Here is an 18,441-nt window from a genome sequence, read left to right as displayed (position 1 = left end):
TTCTGTTAGCCCTGGGCTCTGCAAAGAGAGTCAGCGAGCTATATAGCCTGTCCTATGACATCACCCATTCAAGGGGATGGGCCAAGGAACACTGTTTCGTCCCCGAGTTTGTGACCGACTCAAAATCTGGCTGTTGCGGATCCTAGATTTGGGACATTCCGGATCTAGAGTCTTCGTTTTGTAACAGATGATCCAAATCAGCTGTTACTCTGTCATATAAGGGCACTGAGTTAATACCTAAATGGACTTTCAGAACTCGCCCTCAGATCATTTGGATACTGTAATTCAAACTACACAATAGAATAAAAATAATTAATGTTACTCGGATAAGATGGAGGCTAACAATTCCATTAGGCAACTGGTAAAAGGAGGTGAAGAAAATCAACAAATGTCTCTTTCACATACCTTATAATGCTGAGTAGGTTAATCAGTTCAAATTTCATTTGTCACAATAGGAGCAAAGGTAGGTAAATCTATGCATCTACATGTATCTTTCAGGAAACACCATTAAAGTAATCATTCCTAAAAGAATAAAAAAATACCACAAAGCATCATGCAAATAGATACTAGTATATGAATTCGGCAAGAAATTCCACCTGTTACAGTCCTCAGAAGGAAAATCAAAACGATACATAGCAACGAAATAAAAAGGATAATTTACTTTAGGTTATGTTACAAAAGAAAGGTTGATACTAGGCTAATATGCTTCTCAGTCTGTTACCCTGATACTAAATATGGATAAATGAATGCTTTATTCTTATATTCGTGCCTTGCATAAGAACTGTAATGGGTCAGCAAATTAGAATAATGATTGGAACCTACCGTGGCCCCCTTAGGGCCAATAATAGTCGCACGGGTATTAGCCTACCAAACACGCACCTAGGCATAACCTATTAGACCACTAGCATAAACCATGTCTCAACATTAGACGTACAATGTTAGTTTTAACCTAACCAAAGATCAAACTATCAAATATGAACTAGGATGCTTGGCAACAGTAAAGTGCCCTATAGCCTAAATCAGGCTACTACTGTATAACAATAAACAAATGACCTATAGGGCATATGAGCCAAGACAACTAGAGGTATGAACTATCCTAAGATAGGGACACTATGCTATCAACTGGAATAGATAACTACATGGAACAGGCCCGTCACAACATACTCGCCTATCCCCTAACGTTAATGATATATAGAGATTTAATAAATTTTGCGTTTATTCACTGCTAAAAAAAACTCGGCGACAACAGATACCAAGTTCTCTCAGGCACGATTATAAGACAACAACAAAATTGGTGGAATTTCTCCCAAACCTTGACATTGTTTGTATGTTTAATACAATGATGAAATAAATACTTGGCTATAAGGTAATAAACAGGGGGGACATTTGTAGATGAAAAAGATAATGATTAAGAATATAATGATACAATAACTCAATTATTGATAAACATCTTCAATAACCGGTAAATCTCAATACAACTAAAGTTGAAGTCGAGTCAGAACTATAAATGCAACTTCCAAACAAAAATTTGTTTTCAAGGAGAAAAATGGATAATAGTGATAAAATAAGAAACATCTTTAAATTGATAGAATAGTAACAAATACAATAATGAAATACATCTATATTCCAGATATTAAATATATTGGAAATCAAAGAAACCTTTCATGTGACGTCATGAGACGCCTAATAACAGCAGAACTAATTCTGTCGAGTCGAACATTCGACACAAAAGGAAGGTGATGAAGAACTCCATCTCTTCCTGGATTAGACAAGTGAACAAGCGAGCCATACAACCAGACTCCTCACCTTCCGGTCGTAGACCCCGAGCTCATGACGTCATGGTGATGAAAAAGCTGAGGCTGCAGCAAAGTTAGCAATAGATCTACCACAACCTGACATTAAACTACCCACTAAGGATTATATCACTTGCTTAAAAATTTTTATCGTAAGAAAATGGCAAACCAACGATATGGAGTCATGAATGAGAAAATTAAAATAAATAAAAGTAATAATTTTTCCACGTGAATCATCATACAAAATGGATGGGAGAAAGGAGGTAATTTTAGAGAGATTGTGTATTGGTCATACAAAATTGACCAATAGCTTTATAATGCGCCCACCTCACGAAATTGCCTCCAAGTGCAGTGAGTGTGGCACTATTTTAACCATCTAACATATTTTATGAATGTACTGCTTTTAAAACACAAGAGATTTATGCTTTGGTCAGCAAACTTTACCTGACATTTTATCTGATTCAGGGGTTTTTTAAGATGTTGATGGTTTTAACTGGCACAGGATTGATAGATAACATTGAAATAACTATTTATCATAGATTTTAATTTCTACGTTATTTTTTATCAATAAGATTTAATATACAGTATTTTATATGGTTCATCTCCTGAATTTATTTGGCCAGGCTCTGTAGGAGTCAAGTTTGACTCATTGGGTTAGCAAATCTCTATCCATTTAGTAATGATTATAACAGTTCTTCACTATAGCATCGGCTACTTGAGGAATTATTTGCACATACACCTACCTACCAGGACCCATAGTTTTCAATTTTTCATCTGTATTTAGATAGAGTATATGGGAATTTGTATTGTGCATAAATAAAACTACCTTAATGTAATGAGTATGTTTGCAGAAATTTTTTTACTCTGTAATATTTTTGTAATCTCAAATACATATTGAGAGGATACTTTCAAATATAAGTATTGTCATTAAAAAATAAAATTGCTCTTGAATTTTCATTCATGTCATGGCCACAGGATGGTTGGAAATTCAAATTGTATCCTCAGATATACTATGATAGTAATAATAATATATGGGGAACGTATATAGAATAGTGTGATAAAGACAACATTGATCTCTAAATTGTTGTAATTTTCTAGACTTGGATGACTCTCCCAAGAATGTAGAACGGAAGCTTGAGATTATATCATCTGTACCAGTTGTTAGAAGTTTAAGGGCATTACAGTATTGGCAGCATCCAATGTCTTTAATATTGCGGTCCAGGTTGCATGCTGCATCTATTTTAGCCGGGGAAGGACCAGGGCAACCCCGCACACCCACTCAGTCTGGCAGGATTAATGCTCAACATCTCCAAAATAAAGGTAAAGGTACTTCCCAGTGTAAAGCTTTTGAAAAAGGAACCTTAAATTTGATAAATTCTTGGCATTACCATTAAATTTTATAATTTCTTCCAAGAAATGCCACTGTGATAATTGATATTTTACTCCACTTAAGATTAATCTGCAATATTTTCACTCGAGCAATCAATAATATTAATAATCAAGTTTTTGTATATTCTTGTAAATCTATACTGTATCATCTAAACTGATATCCTCATCAGGTCTGACAGCTTTTCCAACAGCAGATCGTTTGTCTCCATTCGATACTTTCTTGGATCTGCTAACTGCTAAAGGTAAGGAAATACATTTGCTACAGTTATTTATTATTCCTTTTTTTTGTAATTTCTTTATTGCATAAAGTTAACTATCAAAATATGTATATAAATATGTTTGGGTAAGAAACTGGATATTATGATCAATGTTTGGTTAAGAAACAGGATATTTTGATGATTAATTTATGTCAATAGTTTATAGTACAGTATATGTCAGGAAAGAGTTACTGGAAACCGGTATCATGATTCAAGATCTAAAACCTTTGGTTATTATTTTCTTTTGTAACCAGACAAATTACCAATATTTTAATAACTTTTGTGTAAATGAAAGAAATTTTGTATTTAAAAAGTCTCCTTAGAGAAAAGACAGACCTCTGACCTCATACACCTGACAACACATGGATAAAGCCAGTTTTGTTATTTTTATTGACATTTGTAGCATGAAATCATATTCCCTTATATCTTTTATTTCTGTTTCATTTATAATTTTATCCAGATTTTCTCATTAAATCATCTAGTAAATAATACAATGCAGATTATGCACTTTGTAGCAGTTATTTACCCTCCAGTGTCATATGAGAGGACTGCTATACAGTACATCATTGTGATTAGGAGATCAAAAGTGTATTCTATGGATGCTGAACTTGAAGGAAACCTAGGATTTATTGATGATTGATATTGTTCAACACTCCCATTTTCCACCCCACTATTCATTTTACATTTTGATAATAAAATACTGTATGTGAGGATTTGGGTATTTTTTTATCTTGTTATCTTCAATGTTGAGCTTACTTGTTGAGCTTACTTTTTGAGGCATTCTGTTATATTTCTAGATATGATATTAGTGTCATGTGTTTTATTTTTATTCTACCATTGCTTGAATATATTTTTTTCAGACTCTGGTAACCTTCAAGGATATATTTTGCTAAATGGAATTCTTATTGTGGTGGTTTCCTTTTGCATAACATGACAATTTTGTAGATAATTTGTATTTTTCCTAACAATACAAACCTTAGCTATTTATTAGGGTATTACTTTTGGCGTAGCTGAAATGACGAGCCATTAAAGTTTAGCGAGGGTTAACTACCCGCACCGCTAGTTAGCGCGGGGTAGGGTGGGTAGCTTGCTACCGCTCCCACTCACACACCTGTGATTTAGCTCACTTTGCTTGGAGGTAGGACTTCAAGGGGGATACGGCTGGAGTGCAAGTTTGTATAAATAATTATCTACAAATTTGTCATTTGTTCCGTAACTGGAATACAAACCACGCTATTTATTAGGGGTGACTCACTCATTAGGAAGGGTGGACTGGCTTTTGGCTTTACCCTGGGGCTCCTTATCTGAGTATGTCAGCACTCAAAAATAAGGAATCCCTGCACCTCGCTAAAACTTTGTTACGCAGGGTCTGCGGCCTACGCAAGCTGTGTGTTGAGTGAATTGAATATAGGATTTAGGCATTAAGCCAAGCACTGGGGCATCAAAGGCCATTCAGCGCTATAAAGCTGTGTGTTGAGATACATAGAAGTGTGACCGTCCAGGTAAAGTTATTCCGAGTCTTTAGAAGAAAAAACTGTTGTAACCAAGACTTTCCCAATACCACCTCGCTAGGGTATGGGGACGCAACAGTACTATTAGTTTTAATACTAGGTACACAAGGGAGCATGGTTTACCTGCAGTGCTTTGAGGTCAGCTTGCGCACAGAACCCAGGATGCTGCTTTCCCCAAGAGAGGGGAAGATGAAGAAAAGAATAGGAGCCAATCAAACCTTTTCATTCACGCAGACTAAAACCGGGTAAAAATGCCCTCAACCTTCTGCTACTTGTTCAATAAGGAGCTAGGTTTTAAACCAGCTGTTGTGCAGCCACCACAGGACCGATAGAAAACGTATCGAGTCTCCTGTGGGCCATGTCTTGCAGGTAGTGGGATGTGAACATAGTTTGACGTTTCCACACCCTAGCCTGAAGAACCTACGTCACTGAGAAGTTTCTCTTGAATGCCAGGGAGGTAGCTACGCCCGACATCATGAGTTCTGGGCCGACGTGAAGTAGGAGGGTCTGGATTCAGTGCATGGTCTATGACCTTGCAAATCCATGCCGAGATTGTGTTCTTGGTGACCCTCCTCTTGATCCTTCCTGTGCTGACGAAGAGTGCAGGCACACGAGGATGGGCTGCGGCTGGTCTCTTTAGGTGTAGCCTCAAACTCCTCACTGGGCAGAATAAGAGATGATCAGGGTCATCTGTTATAGAACGAAGACTCGAAATCCGAAAGGAGTCTAATCGTGGATCCACTACTCCCAGGTTCTGAGTCTTAGCAGTAAACTCAGGGACAAAGCTGAACGTTACCTCTCCCCATCCCCTTGAATGGGCGATGTCGTATGAGAGACCATGAAGTTCACTGACTTGTTTGGCCAAAGCCAAAGCTAGCAGGAACACTGTCTTCCAAGTTAGATGGCAATCTGTTGCCTGGCGTAATGGTTCATAGGGAGGTCTCTCAAGAGACCTGAGAACTCGAACCACGTTCCATGGGGGAGATCTCACTTCAGACTGAGGACAGGTAAGTTCATAACTCCGTATGAGTAAAGAAAGTTCTAGCGATGAAGAAGTGTCCATTCCTTTTAGTCTATAGGCGAGGCTTAAGGCTGAGCGATAGTCTCTTACCACCGAGACTGACAGGCGCATTTCTTCACACATATATACGAGGATTTCCGCTATTGCTAGAATAGTCGCATCGAGAGGAGACATCGCAACTTATTGCAAAAATCCTCTCAGAGAGATGCTGGATAGTCTCCAGGCGAGAGGTCGTAGCGAAGCTACGGCTTTGTGGAATATGTTGGCATGTGGTTGTTTGAGATGATTGTGTCATGGAGGGAGTTCTCTTGCAGAAGGTCTGGAAACCATTCTGCGTGATACCATAGCGGAGCTATGAGGGTCTCTGAAAGGTTGACCGATGTTCTGGTCTTGTTGAGTACCCTCCTCATCAGACAAAACGGGGGAAAGGCGTAAACGTCGATGTCCCACCGTTGTTGGAATGCATCTTGCCAGAGAGCCTTGGGGTCTGGGACTGGGGAACACTACTTGATGATCCAAAGACCACTCTGTACTCACTATCAGAGATGCTCTGCTCAAGTTGTCGGCGAGCACATTCCTTTTGCCCGGAATGAAGCGTGCTGATGGTGGTATCGAGTGAATCTCGGCCCATTTCAGTATCTCTACTGCTAGATGGGATAGGTGCTGCGGAAAAGCACCTCCTTGTTTGTTGATGTAAGCCACTACTGTGGTGTTGTCGCTCATCACCACCACTGAGTAAGGGCCAGAAAGACGGCCTTCATTTCTAGGAGATTTATGTGGAGGTACTTTTCCGACTCTGACCAAAGGCCTGAGGTCGTGTGGTGCAGCACGTGGGCCCCCACCCTTTTTTTGAAGCGTCTGAGAACAGCATCAAATCCGGGGGAGGACGAGAAGATCCACTCCCTTTCGTAGATTCTCGTTTTCCACCCACCACTTGATGTTCGTCAGTTCCGCTGATCCCATGGGGATCCGGATGTCCGGGGAATCGAGTCTGATTCCACTGGGACTAAAGTCATCATTGGAGGGATCTCATCCTGAGGCGGTTTATTGGGAACTAGACGGGCCAGTGATGAAAGGTGACCGAGAAGACGTAACCACGTCTGGGCTGGAAGGTCTTCTCGTCTGAAGAAGGGTCTTACGACCTTCCTCAGCCTTGCTATTCTGTCGTCTGATGGGAAGGCTTTGTGGAGATTGGTGTCTATTATCATGCCTAGGTATACCAGTCTCTGTGTAGGAAGCAGGGATGACTTCTCGAGATAGATTTTGGCAAAGTCTCAGAAGTTTGTCTCGGTGTTGAAGAAGGGTTGACACTGATTCTGCTAGGATTAGCCAGTCGTCCAGATAGCGAAGGAGACGGATGCCAATCCTGTGTGCCCAAGATGACACTAGGGCAAACACTCTGGTGAAAACTTGAGGTGCTGTGGAAACACCGAAGCACAGCACCTTGAACTGGTATTTCCTGTTGTCTAGGCTGAATCTTTACTTCCTTGAAGACAGATGGACTGGGATCTGGAAGTACGCGTCCTTTAGGTCCAGTGTACACATGAAGTCCTGTGGTCTTACCACTAGTCTGACCATGTCTGCAGTCTCCATGCTGAACGGAGTTTGGTTGACAAACTTGTTCAGGGCTGAGAGGTCGATGACTGGTCTCCAGCCTCCAGATGCCTTTCTTACAAGAAAGTGTCAACTGAAGAAGCCTGGGGACCCGTCGAGGACCTCCTGGAGAGCACCCTTCTTCAACAGGGGTCTGGACTTCTGCCCGAAGGGCCGGCCCCTTTGCTGATCCCATGGCAAAGGAGTCTATCGACACTGGATTCCTGGTCAGGGGAAGGAGAGATGTTATGAACGGGACACGATAGCCTAGACGAATCACAGAGATTGTCCAGGGTTCGGCCCTGAGTTGCTTCCACCTGTCCGAGCAACTTTGCAGGTATCCCCCTACTGATGGACATGGACAAGCAGGAGGATTGCCTATCGTAGCATTTGCGGCCTTGGCTGCTCCCTCTAGGATTCTTTTCTTCCCTGGAGGACTTAGTGCCTTTCCTGTCCTTGGTAGGAAAGGGCTTCTTAGACACCATTTTCTTCGCTGCTGTCTTTGTCGTCGTGGTCTTGGCTGGACGGGACTGCTGAGGAGCTGGTGGTTCATAGGGGTTGGAAGTCAAAGCCCTATGGAGGAGGGAGTCCTAGTGGGACTTCCTCCATCTCTCAACGGCATGTTCCACATCCTTAGGCTCAAACAGATGGGCTCCCTCTAGAGAGGAATGTCTGAGCTTAGGTATCTTAACGTTTGGGACTTGTTGATGGAATCTCTTGGACACCTCGTCCCGACCCACAAGTTCAAAACTTGGTGGGCGAGAAACTCGATCGTGCGGGTGCCTGAGAGAAGGAAAGTCTCCATTGCCTTCCTGGTACGTTCCTTGGAGAAATCCTCAGTTCGTACCAGGATTCCCAAGGTCCCTAACCAGATATCAAGCAATAAAGTAGCTTGCATAGCATACTTCGTGACCGGATTAAGGATCTCGATCGCCGAGAAAGACTTGCCGGCTGGAGAGTCTCTCTTGAGTGAGCACTTCCAAGGAGTGGTGGAGAGGAAGAGCTGGACTAGGCTCCTTCAGGATCTCGAAATACCACCTCACACGAGGAGGTGAGATGAACTTGTTGGTAGAGCCGGAACGATGGGAGGAGGCATACTCGGAGAGCTGTAGGGCGATCTTAGCTCTGGCACCCTTCAACCCTTGAGACCAGGGAAGGGCTGCACTGGTCTTTGAAGGTTTCTGGGTGCCAAAGACACTGTCCAAGACCGTCTCCTTACCTTCCTGTGGGGGGTTATCTCTGGATCGGTAAACCCGTTGAGAACCCTTATAAGAGTCAGAACCTGCCAGAATGCATGTTCCAACTCTTTTTGCTCTCCTTCCAACGTTGGAATTGCAGTGAAGTCTCCATCTATCATCCCTGAGAGCTCTTCCCAGGGTGGTCGCGGACATTACATCCCTCGAGAGGCTGACTGTCTCTGTTTTAGTAGTCCTAGTAGAGGACTTTGGCAGGGTCTTGGAGTCTTTGGGCTCCCTCCGAGGAAGGAAGTAGGACTCCAACATTGAAGGCTGACATGTCGTGTCCCTCCTGTTCTCCGATGATGGTAGGGAACTCTGCGTGAGGGGAGGCTTCCTCCGAAGGTGGAGGGGAGGAGGTCCTTACCCCACGCGACTCCCTTGGCAAAGGTGAGGTGGGAGAGTATCCCGGGGGAAGATGCAGGAGGAACTAGCCTTGATGGCTTAACCAGAGTCAGCTTTACCCTCGATGAAGTGACTGCGTCAAGTAGTGGGCTGAGAAGTCCTCATAAATATGGGGGGAAAAATCCAAGCGTGGAGGTTTTGGGTCAAGAAGGAGAAAGCAAAGATAATTAGACTTCCTTTCTGATACAGCTGTGTGGATCAAAGCAGTACTAAGCTTAGTTTCATATACTGAAGCAGTGGATACCACAGGCTGTTTGGCCAAAATGGAGCTATTAGCACAACTGTGCCTGAGAATTCCAGAAGGATATTCAAAGCCTTCAAAATCAAACTTCGGAGGAAATATAGATTAAGTTGACACTTTTCCAATTGAGATTCAGAGCATTTCTTGCCACTGCTTGAGAATCCACATTTGGGGATTATGTATAGTAGAAGTTAGTTTCTTTTTTTTTTGCAATCTGGTCTATTCAGAGGTATGGAACTAACTATAGAACCTCCTGAAAAGAATTCTGATACAAGGTTCATTCTGTATGTAGGAGGTTTTGTCTTCCATTACGTTGAGTGAACCAGAGAGATGGAATGGCAAGAGAAACATTTCTCTCTTGAAGGAACTTCACAATGGGAAGATTTGCTATGTTGAGAATTCTCGAGTAGGATTCCCTCGTTCTTTGGCAACAGAGAGCTACTTGGTTGTCTATGAAATCTTTATCCTTAAGACCACCATCAACTCCAACACATCTATGTGAAACATTACAAATTGAGGGGACCATTTCCCAATCTAAAAGGCCTTTTCTAAATGACTTCCCCAACCCAACCAGAAAGTGTCTGTAGGAAGGATCATGGAAATCGGGAAGGGACCAATGGGTCTCTGGCATGGAAAAGGCATTTGATGTTTCCCATGGCCTGAGAATTCTTTTTTGCAACGACCAGGCAACTGAGCCCGAAGGTCTCAATACAGTTTTCTCAAACAGCCAATTGAGATGTAACTATCAATGCAAACTGAACAAAAACCATAATCTTCTCTAGTGGAGAAGTAGTTTGTAAAGAATGAATCTGATCTTGCTTAGAATTCTTTACTGAGATGCCTTTGTTAAGCTTAGTGTGGCTTTCACCATATTCCATTGAAGACCTAGTCACTGAAATACCAAGTCACTAAAATACCATTCTCGTAATTATTCTTGATTTTGAAAAGTTGATCAGGAAACCTAGTTCCTGAAGAATTGGCAAAACTTGACTTGTGTATTCGAGGCATAATTCTTTCTTCTTTTTCAAAATCAACCAATCGTTTAAATAAGCTATTATTGGAACTCTGCAACAGCAAGAGTTTGACCACTACCTTTATTAACCTTGTAGACACACTTGTGGTAATATTGAGGCCAAATGGCATTTCTTTGAACCTGTATAACCCCTCCCAAACTGAAACCCTAGGTTAGGTAGGAAGTGGTGAGAAACAGGGACATGCTGATGAGCTTCTATTAGATCTACAATATAGTACAGTACAGGTCCAAGTCCCTCAGAAAAATAATTAGAGTACATGCATGATGGTCGTCACTGGAATGCATCTCGCCTGACATGTTTGTTGAGATGAGACGGATCGAGGATCACACTACTTTTTGAGGAATTTTTCTTTGGTCTGCTGCATATTCTGTCCTGGAATTTTAGAAACCTGCATCTTTTTTACAACTTATTATTTCAGCATCTTTGTTACAAAGGAGCCAAGTTCCAGGATACTGGTTTGATGAAAGCTGTAGTGTGGAGTTGGTTTTGACATCCACGACCAATGGAGACCTCTTGAGACTATACACTGTGCCAACAGAAAAAAGTTCCATTCCCAAAAATGAATGGAGATAACCCCCAACCCAAAGCCCCTCACTGATGAGATCCTCTGCCTATATGTTACTTACCACCCCCTCTGTTTTGCTTACAATGTCTCCAGTGGCAGTTGCTTTTGAGCCTGTTACGGATGCTTATAGGCTGTAGCTTTGTGAAAGGAAGCTGCTTTTTTTTTTCTTTTTTATTAAAGGCCGAAAACCCTCCCTCCATTATCTGGGAGTGAAGTTCCCTTTGCCTCTGCATTGGTTTTTGCTTTGTTCACTAAGGCTGGGGGGAAGAGAGGTTGCAGAGTCTCACTATACAGAAATTCCTCAATACCTTCTCTAGATTAAATGCTGCCAGCATAGTACCTCACCTCAAACTTTACCGTAAAAAGTTCTGTAAAGTCAGGTAGATGGGTTTACACAGTATCTTTACTACTACTTCAGAGGTGGTTATCTTGGATCCTCCTTTAGCTTCTACTTCCAAAGAAGCCACAGGAGACACTAGGTTAAACAAGACCTGCCGGGCACTGAATTCTGCATTCTTGAAATGCTCTAGGATTAAAGGAAAATGGTCACTCAATTGGTTGTACCTACCTGAGCATGCTATTTTCTAGGAAGAAATACTTCAGGAATCCCTCAAACTCTTTTAGATATACCCCCAAAAAGGGGCTGCACTATTTGGGACAGGTAAAACTTCATTTCAGCAGCACCTCCGTCATTGACTTGGAATGCCAATTTCACAGATTTGGACAAAATATTTTTTTTCTGGCACTGTCATTCCATTCACAGAAACATCTAGCAAACTGTAGTCTAGAAGAAAGCCCTCAGTGTCTGATATTGCCTCTGCTAAGGTATTCAATGCAGACTTTTGGTGTAACAAAATAACCTCTTTTGGGATTAGCTGGGGACATGCCCTTAGAAATGGGTTTTTGTACCTCCATTGTGATTCGGGAAATGATGAAAGGTTCTGAAATTTGATATCATTGCATGGCAAGTCCACATACCTCTGCCATAAAATATTAAAATCAGGTCAAAAGGTGCATCCATCACAGGATTGTCAAGAGTTTCCTACTAAATCCCCATCCTCTAAATCCATTGCAGAAGCCCTCCCTGTCGCATCCCCCTCAATCACTACCGAGTCTTTAATACTTGAAACAGAAGGAAGAGCTCTCACTTGACCCAACCTAGGAAGCTGGTAACCCTAAGGTCTAGCTATGGTAGAGTCCAGTGAAACCAAAGAAAGACTCCACCCTGGAGCTTTTCTAGGAAGCTGGTAACTCAAAGGCCGAGCCACAGCCAAATTAATGTTTGAAGAAACATGACAAACTCGGAGATAATTTGTATTTTTCCTAACCATACAAACCTTAGCTATTTACATAGGGTTTACTTTCGGTGTAGCTGAAATGACGAGCCATTAGATTTTAACGAGGGTTAAACTACCCCCGCGCTAGTTAGCACGGCGGTAGGGGAGGGGTAGCTAGCTACCCCTCCCCCCCACACACTGGTGAGCTGCCTCACTTCACTTAGAGGTAGGACTTATCTTGGGGGACAGGGCTGGCGGGCAAATATGTGTAAATAGCTAAGGTTTGTATGGTTAGGAAAAATACAAATTATCTCCGAATTTGTCATTTGTTCCGTAACCGAAATACAAACTACGCTATTTACATAGGGTGACTTACCCTTAGGCAGGGTGGAAAGTCCCTAGCCTTACTGGCTTTGGCTTACCCGGGGATTCAGAATCCGAGTGAGCAGCACTTCGAGAAAAAGAGTCCCTGCGCCTCGCAGGTTCCTATAAGTTGTGTGTGGAGAGATGAAGTGTGACTCGTCCTAGGAAGTTGACCTGAAGTCCTTTATATGGAATTCTAGGCTAGGACGTCCCCATACCACCTCGTCAGGGTATGGGGGATGCGACAGTATTATACTTAATACTAGGAACACAAGGAAGCATGGTTTACCTGCAGAGGTTTGAGGTCAGCTATGCAGAGACTCAGGATGCTGCATTTCCCAAGAGAGGGGAGAATGAAGAAAGAAGTAAAGGCCAGACATACTCTTTCATTCACGCAGACTAAAACCGGGTAACAGTGCCCTCAACCTTCTGCTACTTGTCCATTAAGGAGCCTGAGGTTAGACTAGCTGTTGTGCAGCCACCACAGGGCCGATAGAAAAAGTATCGAGGCTCCTGTGGGTCACGTCCTGCAGGTAGTGGGCTGTGAAGGTCGTTTGACGCTTCCAGACCCCAGCTTGTAGCACCTGCGTCACAGAGAAGTTTCTCTTGAAGGCCAGGGACGTGGCGATGCCCCTGACATCATGTGCCCTAGGGCGACGTGACGGAGGAGGGTCTGGATTCAAGGCATGATGAATAGTCCGTCGAATCCAGGCTGAGATGGTATTCTTGGTGACCCTCCTCTTCGTCGTTCCCGTGCTCACAAACAGAGCTTGCACGCGAGGACGGACTGCAGCTGTTCTCTTCAGGTAACGTCTCAGACTTCTTACTGGGCAGAATAGCAGATAATCTGGGTCATCTGTTACGGAACGGAGACTCATAACCCTGAAGGAGTCGAACCGTGGGTCCGGCACTCCAGGGTTCTGAGTCTTGGCAACAAACTTAGGGACGAACCTGAACGTTATCTCCCCCCATCCCCTTGAATGGGCGATGTCTTATGAGAGACCATGTAGTTCACCGACTCACTTTGCCGAAGCCAGAGCGAGCAGGAATACCGTCTTCCAAGTCAGGTGCTGGTCAGAGGCCTGGCGTAATGGTTCGAACGGAGGTCTCTTCAGAGCCCTGAGGACCCGAACCACGTTCCAAGGAGGCGGTCTCACTTCCGACTGAGGGCAGGTAAGCTTGTAGCTTCGTATGAGTAAGGAACGTTCCAGCGAGGAGGAAATGTCTATTCCTTTCAGCCTGAAGGCAAGGCTTAAAGCTGAGCGATCGCCTTTCACCGCCGAGACCGAAAGGCGCATTTCCTCCCGCAAATAAACGAGGAACTCCGCTATTGCTGGAATAGAGGCATCGAGGGGAGAGATACCCCTCCCACGACACCAACGACAGAAGACTCTCCACTTCGCCTGGTAGACCCCTGCGGATGACTTTCCAAGTGTCGAGACATCCTTTCCGCAACTGGTTGCGAAAAGCCTCTCTCAGTGAGGAGACGCTGGATAGTCTCCAGGCGTGAAGCCGAAGCGATGCTATGGCTTTGTGGAAGATGTTGCAATGTGGTTGTCTGAGTAGCTCGTGTCATGGAGGAAGCTCTCTTGGGGGTTGCGTCAGGAGCTGCAGAAGGTCCGGGAACCACTCTGCATGATGCCATAGCGGAGCTATTAAGGTCATCGACAGGTTAACCGATAGTCTGGTCTTGTTGAGCACCATTCTCGTCAGACAGAACGGTGGGAAGGCGTAAACGTCGATTTTGTCCCACCGTTGTTGGAAGGCATCTTGCCAGAGTGCCTTGGGGTCCGGGACTGGGAAGCAGTACAGCGGCAGCTTGAAATTCAAAGCTGTCGCGAACAGGTCCACTGTCGGGGAACCCCACAAAGTCAGGACTTTGTTGGCTACTTGAGGATCCAAAGACCACTCGGTATTCACTATCTGCAAAGCTCTGCTCAGACTGTCGGCGAGCACATTCCTTTTGCCAGGAATGAAGCGAGCTGATAGACGTATCGAGTGGACTTCAGTCCATCTCAGTATCTCTACTGCAAGATGGGATAGCTGTAGTGAAAAGGTACCTCCCTGCTTGTTGATATAAGCCACTACTGTGGTGTTGTCGCTCATCACCACCACGGAGTGGCCCGCCAGGGTCTGTTGGAACTGTTGAAGGGCCAGAAATACGACCTCCATCTCTAGCAGGTTGATGTGGAGGTACTTTTCTAATTCTGACCATAGGCCTGAGGCCCTCTGGTTCAGAACGTGGGCCCCCCACCCTTCTTTTGATGCGTCCGAAAACAGCATCAAATCCGGGGGAAGGACGAAAAGATCCACTCCCTATCGAAGGTTGTCGTCAGTCAGCCACCATCGCAGGTCCTATCAAGACCTGAGAGTCCGGGGAATCCATGCCTTGATCCCACCGGGACTTGAGCCGCCACTGCAGGGATCTCATCCTGAGGCGGCCGTTGGGAACTAGACGGGCCAAGGAGGCTAGGTGACCTAAGAGACGTAACCTAGATTGGGCTGGAAGGTCTTCTCGACTGAGGAAAGGCTTTGCAACCCTCCTCAGCCATGCTATCCTGTCGTCTGATGGAAAGGCTTTGTGGAGATTGGTGTCTAATATCATGCCTAGATATACCAGTCGTTGTGTTGGGAGCAGAGAGGACTTCTCGAGATTTACCATGATCCCTAGATCTTGGCAAACTCCCAGAAGCCTGTCTCGGTGTCGAAGAAGGATTGACTCCGAGTCTGCCAGGATCAGTCAGTCATCCAGATAACGGAGGAGACGTATGTCGTTCCTGTGCGCCCAAGAAGATATCAGTGTGAACACACTGGTGAACACCTGAGGTGCTGTGGAGAGACCGAAACACAGCATCTTGAACTGGTAGATCTTGTTGTCTAGGCTGAATCTTAGGTACTTCCTGGAAGACGGATGGATTGGGATCTGGAAGTACGCGTCCTTCAGATCCAGTGTGCACATGAAGTCTTGCGGTCTGACTGCAAGTCTGACCGTGTCTGCTGTCTCCATGCTGAACAAAGTTTGCTTGACAAACTTGTTCAGGGCTGAGAGGTCGATGACGGGTCTCCAGCCTCCAGACGCCTTCTTTACAAGAAAGAGTCGACTGAAGAAGCCTGGGGAGCCATCTACGACCTCCTGGAGAGCATCCTTCTTGAGCATGGTCACGACTTCTGCCCGGAGGCTAGCCCCTTTGCCGATCCCATGGCATAGGAGCTCAACGACACTGGATTCGCTGTCAGGGGAGGTTGAGATGAAAGGGACGCGATATCCTTGTCCGATCACAGAGACCGTCCAGGAATCTGCCCCGTGTTGCTGCCACCTGAGCATGCAACTTTGCAGGCATCCCCCCCCACAGGTGGACACGCAGTGGGATTGCCACTCCTAGTGTTTGCGGCCTCGGCCGCTCCTAGGATTTCTGCCTCCCCTGGAGGACTTTCCGCCCTTCTTGTTTTTGACAGGAAAGGGCTGTGGTTTAGACACCTTGGTCTTAGCTGCCGGAGCCTGCTTCGGTGTCCTGCGAGGCTGCTGTTGTTGTTGAAGAGCTGGAGGTTTGTAGGGCCGAGATGTAAGGGCCTTCTGGAGGAGCGAATCATGAATCGTCTTCCTCCACCTCTCAGCTGTCTGTTCTACATCCTTGGGCTCAAACAGGTTTCCTCCAAGGATGGAGGAATATCTGAACTTGCTGACATCCATAGCGGGGACTTTCGGGTGGAACCTCTCAGTCACCGCATCATGACGCTTAAGAATTGAGTTAGCCCACAGGTTCGTGACCTGGTGAGCTAAAAACTCGATGGAGCGCGTGCCCGAGAGGAGAAAGGTCTCCAGGGCCTTCCTATTGCTCTCCTTGGACAAGTCCTCAGAGTGCAATAGGATGCCCAGAGACCCTAGCCAGACATCCAGCCATGAAGTGGCCTGCATGGCACACTTTGCGACTTTCTCTTGGCTCAGGATCTCCGACGCTGAGAATGTCACCTGCCGGGCATCGAGTTTCTCTAAAGAGAGACCTCTGGTGAGCTCTTCCACGGAGTGGTGGAGGGGAAGAGCTAAACAAGAGTCCTCCATGATCTCGAAGTACCTCCTCTGCTGAACGCGAGGAGGTGGGAGGAGCTTGTTCCCCAGCAGAAGAACGGCTGGAGGAGGCGAGCTCGGAAAGCTGGCCCTCGGCCTTATCCCTGGCACTCTTCACCCCCTGGGACCAGGGCAGGGCTGCACTGGTCTTGGGGGGCTTCTGAATACCGTAAACCTGGTCCAGGACCGTATCCTTTCCTTCGCGAGGGGCGGTCTCGGGGTCCTTAAAACTATTGAGTTGCCTCATTAGATTAAGGACCTGCCAGAAGGCGTGCTCTGACTCGCACTGCTCTCCTCCTTGTGGACTGGCAGCTAAGTCTCCTCTCCCCATTGGCTCTTCATGGGGGGACACGCGGACGTTCTCCCGGGGAAAGGTTGGCTCTGGACGACACCTCGACGATGACTTGGGTATCGTCTTTGAGTCCTTGGGCTCCCTCCTGGGAGGGATACAGGACTCCAGCAAAGAGGTCTGGAAGGTCCCTCCTACGCGAGACGTTTCTCTTCCTTGAGGTGGGGTTCCTCCCATTGGTGCCGTGGGAGAGTGCCTCACCTCACTGGATTCTCCCGAGGACGGGAAAGGTTCGTCCACAGGAGGAGAAAACACCTGCAAAGGGGAAGGGGCCTTCCCGACAGACCTCTTAGGAGCTAGCTTAACCCTAGGAGAAGTTACCGCGAAATCCACTCCTCTCCTTCTCTTCAGCGGGGGCGAGGGAGCCTTTGGTTTTAGTCCCAGATCGGCGAGGGCTGGCTTCATAGCCTGCACGACCGCTTTCATCAGGGAACCAAACCAAGGCTGGCGGCTGACTGATGCAGTGTCAGCGATTCCCGCTGGAGGGAAGGGGATCGGCTGATCCTTAGGAGTGGAAACTATAGGGCCTGCCTGAAAAGAAGAAAGGGAAGAAGAATGTTGTCTGGACCTCTCTGATGAGTCTTCCTGCTCCTGGACGCGTGCTCGGCGCTTCCGCAATGGCGATCGCGATAACGATCTGGAAGCACGCGGCCACGGTAACTCGCAAGGTTGGGCGCGCTGCGAAACCCGGCGGGAATCGCGTTGGGGGTCGCGCTCGCGCGATGGCAGAATCGCTGGGTCACGCGCGGGCGACCTTTGGCGCGCGGGCGAGCGTGGGCGTGATGGCGAGTGGGCGCGTGGACGCGCTGGCGATGGGGCGCGTGAATGCACAGGTGAGGGTGTGCGCGAGTGCCTGGGTGATCGATGGCGATCAGAAGAACGATGGCGCATAGGCGAACAGTGGAGCCTAGGCAAGAGGAAGCGCGTTGGCGAGTGATGGTGTGTTGGCGAGCGATGGCGCGTTGGCGAGCGATGGTGCGTTGGCGAGCGATGGCGCGTTGGCGAACGAAGACGCGTGCAATTAGGCGATGGCGCGTTGGCGAGCGATGGCGCGTTGGCGAACGAAGATGCGTGCAATTAGGCGACCGACTACGCACAGGCGAGTTAGCGTGTGGGCGAGTCGGAGACCTGTGGCGATCAGATGCGTGGGCGTGTTGGAGAGCGTTCGTGCACAGGCGAAGGATCGCGCGGGCGCGTAGGAGAACGCTGGCGCGTAGGAGATCGCTGGCGCGTAGGAGATCGCTGACGCGTAGGATGGCGCGCAGTGGTGTGGAGAGAAGTTGCCAACTGGGGCGCAGGGCCAGGGGCCGCTGAAGTGCTCGAGGGCGAAGTCTCATGGGCG

At 46.2% G+C, this 18,441-nt stretch overlaps 1 protein-coding gene across 1 annotated transcript in view; it reads left to right on the top strand.

Moving 5' to 3' along the window:
* Window positions 1–18,441, top strand: part of pigeon (protein) — a 153,942-nt gene that overhangs the window by 129,558 nt on the left and 5,943 nt on the right. The window contains exons 18-19 of the mRNA XM_068364505.1: window positions 2,892–3,113; window positions 3,353–3,424. Of these exons, the coding sequence (XP_068220606.1) occupies window positions 2,892–3,113; window positions 3,353–3,424 (294 nt within the window). The remainder of the gene's footprint in view (window positions 1–2,891; window positions 3,114–3,352; window positions 3,425–18,441) is intronic.

Source organism: Palaemon carinicauda, chromosome 41, assembly GCF_036898095.1.
Source record: "Palaemon carinicauda isolate YSFRI2023 chromosome 41, ASM3689809v2, whole genome shotgun sequence".
NCBI lineage: Eukaryota > Metazoa > Arthropoda > Malacostraca > Decapoda > Palaemonidae > Palaemon > Palaemon carinicauda.
Note: the sequence above shows the minus strand (reverse complement) of the source record. Positions and strands in the feature narration are given on the sequence as shown.